This window comes from Spinacia oleracea, chromosome 1, assembly GCF_020520425.1.
Source record: "Spinacia oleracea cultivar Varoflay chromosome 1, BTI_SOV_V1, whole genome shotgun sequence".
Taxonomy (NCBI): domain Eukaryota; kingdom Viridiplantae; phylum Streptophyta; class Magnoliopsida; order Caryophyllales; family Amaranthaceae; genus Spinacia; species Spinacia oleracea.
In genome coordinates, this window is record NC_079487.1 from 123760976 (window position 1) to 123775895 (window position 14920).

Genomic DNA, 14920 nt, shown 5'->3' on the forward strand with positions numbered 1-14920 from the left:
TATTAATATATCCAATTTCGTATGTGAAAAAATTATAGAAATTTGATATTCCGAAAATACATACCGAGACCAATCTAACAATATCTTATATATAACGTTTTGATGTATATAATAGTGAGAATTTACAGTCAAAGTTTTTAATATTTGGACACATTTTCCAAAGCGTAAAGAACTTTCAGAAACGGAGGAAGTATGAGTTAAGAGTCTCAATAAACAACTCGGATTTGACCTCGACTAAAGATCGTATATGCTCATTCATTTAAAGGTGAAAATGAAATTGTGCGAAAGGAATACATATACCCTAAGACTAAGAGTATGAAACCCTTGTCTGTGATTGGTATAAAATTTCAAATTCCATGTGGAGTTGTTATTTTAGATTTAAATTTTAATCTCATGTAGGGTTGCTTATGTGAAAACAACCCATGGAAGCCCAAGGTATGTTACTATTTGGTACCCTGGAAGTAGCAACTTCCTATGTAGCAGCTTCCGAAATTGTGGTAGCGACAGTGAGCGATTGCTGCAACCTGCATTAGGTGTTGCAGTTGATGGTAGTAGATGCAACAGGTTGCCGCTTTGGGCGTTTGACCCAGTTGCGCTAGTTGATGTGACGATTGGCGGTTGCTGTTTTTGTAGAGAAACATTGTTGATTGCCTACCTCTATAAAAGTAGAGAACAAAGGTTGAGGGGTTTTCTAAACCTTTCTCTTGCTTAACCAAACAATTAGAGGGGCTACTAACACAGTAATACCATACTAAAGTATTCCTTCTGTTTATATGTCATTGTAGTGTAATTTCAGTTAATACCGACAACTATAATTGAACAAAGGTAGTACTACGTGAGCGTATCTTTGGATTAATTTCAGTTAATCTAAAGTCCGGACAAAGGTAGGAAAAGTAATGCACACCACGCTTTTGATAGGCAAGATGCCGCATATCTGTGGCAATTCAAGCAAGTAGTAGATTTTATTGTACCTTTTATTTTGAAGAAAACAAATATATAGAAGTTGAATACAGTACTAAAATTGTCTGTAATACATTCAATACCAGAACATCAGAAACTGCGCAGATACTTGACTTCCTGTATTCTACGGTAAAGTAGGTGGTAACATGCAGTTTTAGTTGTACACTTTGTAAACAATCAGCAGTGGTATTTATCTTCATTCTCTAAACCTTTTTCACCAATTGTTTGCTGTTCCAAAAAATCATCGAGCATCTTTTGAGAGGAAATCATGGGTTTCGACTTTACGAGCATTGCATAGCTCATCAGCAGAATCCCCCCTCTCAAAAACCGCTGCAGCACCCATTCCAGTGCCTGTAGTTGCAGAGAAAAACATCAATTTTTTTAATACCATATACATATATGATATATCCATGAGTTTGTTTACTAGTATGATTTCACTAAACAGGGGAATAAAGAGTGCCCGTACCTATGCACATTGATATAACTCCAAATCGACAGTCTTTACCACGACGCTTCATCTCATGCAACAAGGTAGCAACACAACGGGCACCTATAACAACACCAGAGACCACCATAAATCTGATTAGGAAAGTACAAGTTAATCTTATTTGTAAATACTAAATAGAATTAGATATAACTCTTCTGAACTACTCCGTAATATACTCTCCGTCCCTAATAGGTTACATCTCATTTTAAGTCATTTTTTAGTTAAACTACCATAAATATCCTCCACTACTTGAAGGTTTACACCTTAACATTAGCTTATGTTAGATTCAAATAAAGCTATTGAGGAAAATACAGGAAAAGATTCAAATTTAACTTATAACTAGAGTGGATTATTACTTTGAAAGGGAAGGGTGGAATCCTATATATTGGCATAATGATCATCCTACAAAGTCAAGAACACTCTTCTCAACCTCTTGCTCTTAACATAGCCAGCCATCTACAAAATATGAGCCCTTAAAGTTGTACTACGTAAATGCCAGCAATTGATGTTTATGTCATGAAATTTACTGAGATTGTGTTTCTGAGAAAACGGAACCAGACATGTCAAGCTCACAACAAATCATGTTTCGTTCAAGCTAACAGCATTAACTAAAGTTTTGAGAACAGACTCGGCGCAAGGGTAAAAATCAAGTAGGTGGGTACCCAAACATAAATATATAATCTCAGTACCTGTTGCACCCAATGGATGCCCTATTGCCATAGCCCCTCCATTTACATTGATCTTTTCTGGATCAAGACCTAACTTCTTACGGCAGTACACAAACTGAGAAGCGAAAGCCTGTAAAATTCATATGAGAGAAACAAATGTTATTTCATGTAATGTAAAAGCAACATATCCTCAATACGATCCAAACTCCAGCATGAATTTCTTCAGAAATGCCCAACTCTCACCTCATTTATTTCGAAGAGATCGATGTCATCAAGTTCCAAGCCAGCAGCCTTCACAGCAGCTGGGATTGCAACAGCTGGACCAATTCCCATGATAGCAGGGTCAACTCCAACAGCAGCAAAAGTCCTGCATGAGGAAGTTTCAATTATATAATCCAGAGTTCCAGGCATTAGAGAATATAAGAGCTCAAAATAGATTAAAAAAGGAAGTGAGATACAAAATGCATCAGGATACTCTAGAGTGCGACAGTAACTTATGTAACTGGTGGATTAGCATGATATTCAAAGATCAGAATCACTGATAGTTGAGCAAATGAAGCCATGAAGGTATAAAGATTAATGATAGTGGCCAAAGCTTCCAACTCTTAAATGCGCCCACATCTCTAAATCATATCTAACATGTTCCTATCAGTCTTAGAAAACAAGAGACATATATATGCATCAATTGCAATGTGCCATCACCACATGTTACAACTTGCCAAACACAACAGATCCACACGAAACCAAAAGGAGGAAGAAGGCAAAAGGGTGGGGATAGAGGAGAAATAAAAAAAATAAAAAAAATGAACCACATTTATACCTAAAGACACCAAGAATAGGCATCCCTTTACGCATGGCAACACTTCTCTTCATCAGCAGAACAGCTCCAGCACCATCAGTCACCTGGCTAGAATTTCCTACAGCATAAAAGGAAAAGAAAAAGAAAATTAACATATGAAGAAGATCCACTAGGACGAGAATTAAAATTCACTACTGTAACATCCTGTACCAGCAGTAGTTGTCCCACTCTTCTTGAAAACAGGCTTCAACTTGGCCAGATCTGCAACAGTTGCGTTCGGCCGGATACCATCATCCACAGTGACAGTAATAGACTTCTCATCACCAGTTTTTGGATCAACAATCTAAAACAGTGGATGGGAAACAAATGAGGAACAGGAAAGTTCCTGAGAGAATGAATAGACAAATGAGACACAACTGAACATAACAGTTTAAAAAGAAGATTACCTTTGTGTGTATAGGTATTATTTCATCTTTAAATTTACCAGCAGCAGTGGCAGCAGCAGCTTTCCTGTGAGACTCCACCTAACAGGTCACAGCTCAAACAAATCATTAGACAACTCTATTAAAGCACCTAACAAGTACACCGCATCTGAAAGGTCATGTAACTCACTGCTGCTTGGTCCTGTTCTTCCCTCGTCACACCAAAGCGGTGTGCCACATTTTCTGAAGTGATACCCATAGGAAGAAGACAATCTTGGGCTTGAACAATTTCTTTTACCTACCACAGAAGGAATATATCAAGAACTATACAGCCTCATAAGTCATAACAGAAAAATTCTCAATAGTCATACTACATGCATACATAGCCAAAACAGGTATGTCCGTGTAGCCTTATCTGTAAGATTACTTAGTACTTACTCTGGGATTGACAGATCCTTCCCAAGCCATTGGGTTTGATGTCATTGACTCTAATCCAGCACCAATTCCTGCAATGTGAAAATTTGGAAACATGATTATCTATACATACTATGTAGTATGCATTCAGAACCACACTTAATCAGCACCCTTCTTCCGATGAGGGTGGGAGCTTTACACTTAACACTACACTAAGCCAAGATCCTTACCTATATCATAAAATCCGGCTTTAATGGCTGCTGCAACATCAGCAACTGCCTGAAGCCCTGAAGAACATTGCCTATTCACAGTCCTTATAGGAACAGTTTCTGTTCACAATGGACAAGCCAAGTTAGTAAGATTTATTACTTGTATGGTAAATAGTCATAATCATGTCCTCCATCCATTTTGCTCAATGAAAGCCATGTAACGCACAAAAAACGGGGTGGGGATTTTCAAGAATGAAGCAAGTTCCACAGACAAAGTTGCATACATCCAAAATGGATACGAGCTATCCTATTACTCACATACAACCTGTTTTACATTAATTACTAAAAAGTAGTAAGGTACTTCCGAACCAATCATCAAACTCGTCATTGGTCAAAAGGGAAGAGATATACCTGGGAAACCAGCATAAAATGCTGCCATCCTACACTCACTGGCTCTCTGGGAACCTGGGGCCAAAACAGTTCCCACAACAATGTCCCCAACTTCGGCAGGGTTCACATTTGTTTTCTCTATCAATGCCTACATATACAAGCAGAGGTCAGTATAAACAAAACAGAAAATCTTGAAATACAGTGAAATAGGTTTGCAGTCTTGAGAAAAGTAACACGAAGGGAAGGGAAGAATCCAAAGGAAAAATGACGGGCCATGGAGAAGAGAGGCAAACATGTTTTACAATATATTAAATTACGAATATTGAGATTTCAGTGGCTCTGCCAAAGAAACAAGTAACAATTAAGTTAAAGGCAAACTGATAAATTACTTCAATCTCGGCATGTTCAAAAACTTTTTAAATGATTTTGGTAATATATCTTCAATCACTTTCGTATCAATAATTCTACAAGCCATTTGGAAATGGATTACAATTTAACAGCATAATTCTGAATAATGCATATGGGTACCTTCAAAACTGGTGCAAGAATATCATCAGGAAATGTATCCTTTAAAGAACCTCGTTTTGCCTTGCAAAGTGGAGAGCGATGTGCCCTGTAAAAATACAAGATGCGGTATTGCTAACAAATTTAATAACCTTAGAATGTTGGTAATAGTAGTATGATACAACAACAATGATAACTTACGCTACTATGACAACATCATCACCAAAAGCACTGGTCCTGTGATAAGCAGCAGAATCCCCTGCCATGCAGTTGGATGCCTGCAACAATCACCACGATCAAGGGAAATGTGAGAGAGAGTATTAAGAAAAGATCCTTATACTGCATGTATCACACGACGCGTAGAATATTATAGATGAACACACTTTCTACAATAAAATTTACAGTCTGCTTCTCAAAGCATATTCGAATAACAAATGAGCAACAACAACATTAAGAAATTGCAATCAACTTTCGAAGAGTTCGCAAAGACATATAAATAGATCTGCTGCAAAGTAATAAAGATGTCGAACATAGAATGTTATAGACTCCTACCGCACCCCCTACATATTACAAGTATGTTATTTGGATTATTGAGAACAATGAGAAGAAATGGTAGAAGTATCTGACAGGGAGACGAAAGGCCTTTCTATTCTTACCTGTTACGGAGTATTTTTCAAGGTTTATACTCAAACCATGAACAATAATTAACTTGTCCGGTATGTGTCAGACACTGGTATGTCAACGATAAATTTGAGCACTCTGCACTCTACAGTGCGTCAACGATGAATTAGCTCAAACCTTATAACCAAACCAAATTAGCAAAGTCTACCATTCTACAAGAAACTGACATATCTTTCCTCCTATCAGAACTACAATAAGAGAAGAAGCCTAAGAGTCGCTTTGTTGTTGAAAGTGGCTATCAGGAATTACAACAGGATGACTGATAAATGAGGCAATGATAAAGAAACAAGCAACATCCTACAAAGAGACCTATTTCCTCGTGGCTCATTCCATAACACGATACTGCAAGTCTGCAACCACATGATAGATGACCAAAACACCAAAATCATAAGTCCCCAAGCATACACAATCTCCCATACAGCAATCACAACCACCGCCATAAGACAACCATCACAACAGCCAATTGTTTTCCACTTCTCCAAAACGTAGCACTACACATTATTAACACCGCATTTTAACCAGCGTAATTCAGATTAGATCCAACTGTTTTAAATACAATTCAGCTCAGCTAAAAGAGTTGGAATCACAATTCGAGTTTTTCAAGATGACATTCTTGCCACATGCATGCAATTACCAACTACAAAGATCCCCAAATCATTAATAGTTCACCCAATACCCGCGAATCTCATCTATCCAAATAAATCCTCCCAAAACTAACAATCCAATTTCAGCTTCACAACAAACTATCCAAAAGCATCAATCTCATATCTGTCTAGCATAATCCTATTAATTCAGTATCGTTATGAAGAATAAGAAGTTCAAATTAGAATAACATGCATGTTACTGCATCTTAATCAAACAGATCGCGCAATTGCAGAAACACAAACCAATCAACCAATTCAACACAAGTATTCAAAACATAAATAAATTGTTACAATTTGAAGAAAAAACAAAATAAACAGATACATACAGAGAGAGCAGCTTCATAATTGTGATCGGAGGAAGAAGTTGGACGAAGATGATCGAGAAGAATTTTCTGTCTGTTAATTGCTCTCTCCATCTCTGCAAATCTACGAAAATATCGCAATCCTTTCTTTCAATCTAGGGTTCTAAATTCTAATCTGAAAAATGAGATAATTTAGAGGAATTAGGATAACAAAGATGTTGATTATGATGACGACTTTATTTATAGCACCGCTAGTATTTAGCACTTCAAGACGTAATGGAAACGTTAATATTTTAAAAAAATAGAAAATTATTTTACGTGAAGTACTTGTCCAATTTGGATATGTTTTGTTTCCTGTCTGTGTCACAATTTGTCAGATCTTTTTATTGGATATTCTATGAAATTCTATAGGCTATTTGACTAAGGGTTGGCTGGACAAATCGGGCCAATTCACTATTGAATGTGAGTTGTTCTTTGTTGGTAGATAAGTCAATTTCTTATTGAATGTGAGTTGCTCATTATTGGATAATCGGATCAATTCGTTATTGAGTGAGAATATAATTGTTCGTTTTTATCAAATCAGGTTAATCCGCTAATGAATATGAGTCATTCGTTGTTGGCGTATCATGTCAACCACCATTGAATCTGAGTTTTCGTTGTTCCATTTGTTTGTATTAACTTAAAGTTTTTGGAACATGTTTTACTTAAATTGGATTCAATCCTAATTTAAGGAAATGGGGGAAAGTCTAGGCTTTACAAGATAGATTAACTTTATAATTTCACTTGATTGGTTTTACCTACGGGTTATCCAGTTGACTAAGATAACGATAGAGTTTAGACTAACTTCATCTGAACATTTATTTTCTTATTCATAACAATAAGTCAATAATACCACAATTTGAAATGAATAAAAGAAGTAATGTTACGTAATACAGAATTAAAAAAATATAGTGTACAACTATTACGTGTTTCATGTTTGGATCTTTGGGACAATGTAGGCATGTAGCAACTTCTTTCAGACGGTAAAGGAAAATGTGTGTAGAAAGTGAAGCTAATGACATGAAATGGCTGTAAAAGTTGGTATACACAAATATCGATTTCTAGCAACCTGGTGAACCAAATTAAGCAAATTACTGAATTAGAAAAGTATACTGTACTCATTTCCAAGCATAGTTTGGATTCAGCAGAAAAATGTCAAAGAACAGTGCTCCTTTCTCCAACACAAAAGCAACGAAATTATTAGACTGATAATATACCAGTCGAAAAAGAATACAACTTGAAAATTTTGTTAATGTAATTCCCTTAATTACGGAGTATAAACCAATTGCACGCCAACTTTGCATAAACAGCAACAACTGCGACAAAGTTGTAACTATAGTTAAACACCCAGATTTGCAGTAGTAACTATCATTCCTTTGAATCCTTTAAACAGAGCAGGAAACTTGGCCAGCAGTCCTACTTATCTACATGGTAACTGTAACTGAATGTGCTGTTCTGCTCTTTCGAGAATTCCTGTTTTGTCAGCTATGTATACCCACCCTTTCAGTTAATGTGCCAGATTAGGGTTGTTGTTTGTTTTTCCCTTTCTTAGATTTGTTCTTCTCTTCCATCTTTTTTTTCTTTTCCTCAGCAGTAATCCAAACATAGCCCAAAGGGATAGCAAAAGGGTCTTGACTATTCTCAGTCCTGTTACTGGAAGTAGTAGTAGTATCAGTTGATGAGGATGTGTGCTGGTAAGGAGCTTTAACCCATCTGAACCAGGAGGAACTCGGAGCATTGCTTACTGCTAGACTCGCATCAGAAACAGCTGTTGGACTTGAAGGTGGTGTTGAGAACTCCTCACTAGGTTGTAGTTCCTCAAACTTTGTAAAAGTTACCAATACTCTGATTGTAGGGACCACTGGGATAGCAACCTGGGTAATAGTAATGAATAATGATGATGAAGTTAGCAAAACAACAGTAAGAATAGCTGAATGGGTTTAAAGGGAAATGAAAAATGGTCATAGTTTTGAAAAATAAAATTCTGCTGTAATAGTTAAGTGAAACAAGATGCAAACATCATTCCGCAAAAAAAACAAAAAAAAACATCAGATAAGTATCCCACAGTGAAAAGCAAGATGGTCAGTAATAAACCTTGTCAGTAACAAATCATCTCCTAGTGACCATCAGATAACTTACAATCAAAAATTGAATGAAAAAACGAGAACAAGGATGAACAAAGAAAACAGTTTATCAATGTACAACAAAAAAATGCAAAACCAGCCGAAAACACATCCAAGGATCCTAGTGCCCCGTTACTCAGCAGTTATTTGGTTGAATACAAGGATCAAACTTCTTAATAAACTGTAATTCCCAGTTACCCGAGTTTCATTTTGTGTGATCTAAACTGTTTTGTTGACTGCAGACAGCAGAACAATCAACATATGAAGTTCCACACTTCTACAGTTCTAATTACCTGAAGAAATCAAGTAAGCATCTTCCCACCTTTAAAGGAAAGTTAAGCTTCCGAAGAAATAGCACTTTCTGTGTTTTTATCAATGGAACAACATGATTTTCCACTTCCCAGTAATTTCTACTTCTGTGTAATTCTGTCAGCCAAAACAATCACTCACTAAGCAGAACTTGCACCATCAATACAAGATATTTGGGGATTCAAGCTAAATAGAAGACAAAGATCCAAAATACATTTCATCTAAAACTTTACAAAACTGAAACTTCATTTCTTCTCCAAAATGCTGACATTTTAACCTTAAAGAAACATTACCACTTTTCGCTACAGTTAAAAGATGAATAAGGAACACAGACAAAATATTAATTTGCTGAGCAGAATGGACCTAACTTCAGATGGTATTTTCGAGAACTATTCATCAATCACTAAAAGTCATTATGGATTCGACAGGCCATCATGACTTCTTACAGCCAACTACAATCACTAAATGGTTGTCTTCAAAGTTACATATCTACCAGTTGTTAATGGAATTCCGTCGTTTCAAATATTTAGGATGACCTCCTTTCACATAAAAAACAGTGAACGGATTTTCACATGAATTACCTTAGAGGATGTTGGGCGCATTCAGGCCAGGGTAAATCCCAGATTCCCAGTATCAAAAGAAGCTTAAAAGAACCAGTGCGAGAACACCTCCATAATAGGCAAGCTCTGTGCCTCTATGTTCCACCAAATTAGTATACATAACAACTCACTAATCGACCTCAGTCATTCACTAGGTTAAGCAAGAAGACTAAGGTTCACCCTCCAGACTCCAACTAATATGTTCCGGTAGCATTTGCATATGTCCACAGCACCCAACCAACAGGTCCACCACAAACCCTAGCAGCAGGAATAACCATATGGCTCAGACAACTAAACTTATACAGTTAGTTTCAACAACACAAAGTATCTTGCTAGTTTGACGTCCAAGTAATAGTCCAAAGAAATGGAAAGTTTTACAAAAAAAAAAAGGAAAATTATACTATAACACCTAGTTTAAGGAGTCGTACAGATGGCTTTCTATTCAAGTTAATTATGGACAAGCCAGTGTCAGAAAGGGTGGCATTCAGGCCTAACTCAAATCGCACTGAAGTAATCACCAAATCATGTCCAATAAGATTATAGTTTCATGTCATTTGAAACTACATAGTTCTTACAAATCCCAATCACAGCATGTTTATGAGATTATTTAGAGACTCGAGAACCTTATGTTGAGATACAGTTTCCACAAGGCACATAAAAATGACATAGCTCATACAACTACAGAACAGCAAAAGCAGGAGTAAATAAGATCATGTCTGCAAACCAAACCAAATTAACCCCAAAATAGCCTGCAGTTGCACAACCATTGTGTTGTCATGGCATTCATTTTCAACTTAATAACAGAAACATTTGCGTTTCAACATCATGTACAATATTTAATGTGATTGCCAGGATATAATTTTCTTAAAATATAGGCATATAGCTGTCAAACCTCGCTCACCAACCCCCACTTGCACCAAAACCCTAGGCTTCTCCAGTTAAAAGAACATAACATACAATCACAGGCAGCAGTATTATTATACTGCATCCAAAATTCTCGCTCCAAACCACACAAATTGTCCGGTTACATCAACTTAGGCCATGTTGTAGAAGGTCCCCAAAGGTGAAATGGATTCCATGTTAAAATTGACAAAAGTTGGATAACCATGCCAATCAGAGTTGATTTTCTTGCATTTCTAGCAAGAACAGGGTATCAAATAAGACTAACACGCATCATGGCAGCAAACGCATGGTACCTTCTACTGATGAGTTTAATTTCTTGGATGTGGAAGTAAACGTAGAAAGGGGTTTAAGTCAAGTGAATTCATCAATTTACATTGCATATAATATAAGAATGGAGCACAGTTTATCCTTCTAGAAACAATAAGAACGCACCATCCTCACTAAATAAAACTCCGCAATAGACCTACAAATATCATTGCGCCGCCCCATATAAGAAACAAACAATTCAATGTTGACAGTTTGAGTCACTGAAAACTTCAACCTAAACATGTTTTCCATTTCCATCACTTGGATAATCTTGTACTCTATAGTTATAACCTGGGTAATCGAAGAAATTTAATCACAAAGCTGAAATATTTGGTGACTACTTTGGTCATTCAAAGATCTGCTGCTACAGAAAATAATAGAGGCCTCGTGGTAATTGAGTAAAATCCAATGTTTTCAAGCCAATTTCTCCCTGTTCTATCACCAAATTTGTCACAAAAGGTAGTATGGTCTACTGCCAGGTGAAAAATCAAAAGCTAGAGTCTAGAGATCAAGTCTCAGGTTTTAATTTGCTCAGACCACTCATGAACAACAGCTCACCCTTGAGGAACAAATGGAAAACAATAGATAGAATGCCCAGGAGAAGTAAGTAGAGAGTTATTACATCCAAAAAACTTTTACTTGCCCAAGTTTGTGGAAAACATTAAAGTTTAGTCTTCAAGAGTTTGCAGTCCAACGACCAATACAACAACAATAACAACCAAGCCTTAGTCCCAAAATGAATGGGGTCGGCAACCTATCATTAAGATTACGGTGATTACAGAGTGAGGATCCAAGTTTTGAGATAAACTGACTCAATAGAGATAAGAAAAGATGACGGATTACTAGGTCTATACATTTGCTGTTTGCATCCTCCGGCGATAAAATTTTCTAGAAGCTCAGAAAGCATTTGAAAAATTAACCTTTAAAAAAAATTCTTTTGCAGGATAAGTATCAAATTGTTTGAACATTGGCAGAAAAGGTTGGAGAAACCAAAAAGTAAGAAACATGTGACCTAGGATGAGTAAGCTAATAATTACCCCTTTTTTGTTAAAAATATGAACCCTCTCTACATAACTGTCATTGAGCTATTCTTATCCACATTCCCCATAGTTTTATGTCTCGCAAAGTTTACCTTCCCATAACAGATAACCTCATCTTCTAAACAAACATGTGACCTAGGATGAGTAAGCTTGAGGAGATCATCGACATTTAACAACAGTTCTATAAGGTGGAGTAACCCTTGACATCTTCTAATAACATCTTCTACACTGCTACTTCCTGGAAAATCAAGAAAACAGCATGCCTAGTACAAGCCCCAGGATCTCAAATTGACAAAAGACAAACTAGAACGCTCCCAACAGAATTACCATGAAACACATACCATCTGGATCTACTAATCGCTGAAGGATCCAATTTCATTGTTTGCTATTGTATCATATAAATATAACAAGTGATGATCCTACCCTATGTAAATACTAAATAGAGATAGCTGATAGAAATCATAATGTGTTGTATAAAAAACAAATGCGATGCACAGGAAAAGGTGACTTAAATTCATAGTTTTGAAGCAAAAATCTATCATATGAATAACACAACCAAATATTCTAATGCAACCCTAAAGAAAGCATGGGTAAAAAACAAAGAATGAAGAAAGGAGATCGAAACACAAACCTTGACAGGAAATGTTCCTAGAGGAAGTTTTGTAGTTAACAGTTCTCTAAGACGCCGAATTGCCTTCACCTTGTTGGCTAGAATGTCGAGCAATGGTAAGAGCTCCTCCGTACGTAGTGGGAAGGTAGAAGATAGCCAAAGAATTGGCCTTACTCCTTTTTTATATTCATTCTCCTGACCACCATCTTTGTGACGATTGCCATTCTCAACATTTCCCGATGAAGATGTTTTCTTGTCCCTCCCTCTATGTGACTCATCCGCCCTTACAGCGTCAACGGAATGTCTTCCAGGTTTAACTGGATTTCTAGAGGGAGAATTGTTGCCAACATCACCCCTTTTCTCATCAACAGAAAGGGAGTTTCTCGGAGGAACAAGTTTCTTTTGTCCTTCATACTTCTGGTCCCGCTTCCTCCAACCACCAAACCATCCTTTCTTCTCATGTTTGTTGTCTACATTATTACATCCATTAACATCCTCAATGGGAATATCCCTGGATTCATGACAACTGTGGCGATGTGCAATGATCCCTTCACCACCACCACCACCACCCTCAGTCGTCCCTTCATAAGAATCCGCCTTAAGCACAAGTTCAAGTTGTTTTCTTTCCTCCTCTGACAAAATCTCATTGAGTTCTTCACTATCTGTTTCGTTATCATTGCACGAAGAGAAGAACTCGTCATCAGTCATAGCCCCAGGGACCTTCCTTGATTTAATACTGACCACCACATTGTGCATCTCGTACACCTTCGCTTTCCATTGACCAACTGTTTCTGATTTCTCTTGGCGTCTCCACGTGAGCTGTGGCAAAAGCACAGCCTCAGTTACATCAATCCCAGGCCTAAATATATTGGTCTGCGACATAGAAGCCACTTCTTGCTGTACCTCCGCTTCAGAAGCTTGAGCACCAGCACCATCAAGTGCATTCATTATCTCCTTATCTTTGTGATTAATTATACAAAGTGATCCAGGAGGTAACTTTCCATCCTCAGATCCTTCTCCAAGAAAAATAACACTCTGATCAGAACGTTGGATACGAAAACCGTCAAACCCAGCCAATGTCATGTCTGCCCTCAAATTGGCACCTGTCTTCCAGATCTTATAGGTGTCAGAAGGGGCAATCCTAGAAATAAAAGGAATCACTGAACTCTCAAAATGGAATGTAATCTCCATATAAAAGTCCCTCATCCTCCTCATAGTTGCAACTAACCTAGGCAACCTTCTACACCATTTAGCCCAAGCCAATGGCTGGTAATGCCGAACTATAATCTTTGCAACACTTTCATGTCTACTGCATATTGCTTCCTGCAGCGCGCTCCACCCCTGCTCATTCTGCAAACTCCAATCAGCACCAGCAATCATAAGCATCTCCGTCGCAGTCTCATCACTGAGCTTCACCGCCAGGTGAAGGGGGGTGTCTCGATTAGGGACATTATCACGCCTATCAACCACTAACGAAATGGCATCAGCTTTCGCCTCCTCAGCCAAAGAAGCTGCTTCAGAGCGAATTTCTGCAGGGTCAGAAAGCCGAGGTAGGCCGGACAGTATTTTCCGGAGAGCTGCATGGTCTTTTGTGACAATCGCCTTGTGAACCGGACATTGACCATACTTCGATATATCTATACCACCCCCCGCCATTTATACACACCAAATTACCAGGCAGTCAAATCAAGTGTCAAGTAGAACACCACCCAATTATTATTATTATTGCACCAAAACAACTAATCAAAAAATCACCTTATAATCTTCTTTGTTACACAAAAGAAATGACATTGACAGCCAAACCAAATCCCATCAAAAAATAGCTACCAATTCAGATACTCATAATAGAAATCCATCAAAAATAGAACGATTTCCAATCACTCCAAAAAAACGCACACAATTTCTTCCTCTTTTGAAGAAAATTGGCATCGGTATTACTCCAAATTGTGCAATGATTCTTTACAAGGAGACAAACCCCAATCCAACCAAATTAAGCAATCATATAAGGTAAAGAAAAGAATTCTAAAATGGGCCCAGGAATACAAAAAAGATTCGTAAAATTAAAAAGGGGGTTTAAGCCCAAAAAATACAAAAGATCTCACCTTTTTCTTGATTGTGAACCCACCCTTCAAGATTCAAAGTTTTCTGGAAAACCCCACTTTACAATTTTTCTCCAAAAAGTGTAGAATTACTGAAGAAGTGTTGTAGGATCAGACAAAACCCAGAAACAAGAATTGAAGAAATCAAGGGGGAAAAAAGAGAAGAATCAAAGCAAGGTATACAGGAGAAAGGGGAAATCTAATGGGTAATGAAAGAAACCCCAGCATGGAAGCAAAATGCGACAAAATGTGTGTATAATATTGGGAATCTGAAAGGGAATATTGCAAAATTGGGCGACATGGAGAAAGCAACTGGGATGGAATGGAACAGTTCGTTTTTGGAAATCGCGTGTGGTAAGCCTGCAATTGTATTACGGAGTGACAGTGAAGTGGGTAAAATAAAACTAAATGT

The 14920-nt window shown here is 37.4% G+C and overlaps 2 protein-coding genes across 3 annotated transcripts; both read right to left on the minus strand.

The window, feature by feature from the left end:
• Positions 1–943: 943 nt before the first annotated feature.
• Positions 944–6819, minus strand: LOC110774779 (3-ketoacyl-CoA thiolase 2, peroxisomal). The gene is made up of 14 exons (XM_021979368.2): positions 6505–6819; positions 5055–5131; positions 4878–4962; positions 4371–4497; positions 3981–4079; positions 3775–3842; positions 3527–3634; positions 3361–3438; positions 3125–3257; positions 2936–3032; positions 2359–2482; positions 2137–2245; positions 1427–1510; positions 944–1311 (listed from the first exon to the last, which is right to left on the minus strand). Exons 1-14 carry the CDS (start codon positions 6592–6594, stop codon positions 1202–1204), a joined length of 1389 nt encoding a protein of 462 aa, XP_021835060.1. The 5' UTR covers positions 6595–6819; the 3' UTR covers positions 944–1201.
• Positions 6820–7577: 758 nt separating this feature from the next.
• On the minus strand, positions 7578–14920 carry LOC110774769 (uncharacterized). Of its 2 annotated transcripts, XR_002529577.2 has the most exons (3): positions 12431–14920; positions 9533–9808; positions 8256–8393 (listed from the first exon to the last, which is right to left on the minus strand). XR_002529577.2 is itself a non-coding variant. In XM_021979358.2 (2 exons), exons 1-2 carry the CDS (start codon positions 14063–14065, stop codon positions 8040–8042), a joined length of 1989 nt encoding a protein of 662 aa, XP_021835050.1. In that variant the 5' UTR covers positions 14066–14914; the 3' UTR covers positions 7578–8039. The 2 variants fall into 2 exon arrangements, 1 of the variants encoding a protein (XP_021835050.1); XM_021979358.2 differs by lacking the exon at positions 9533–9808 and having other exon boundaries at positions 7578–8393; positions 12431–14914.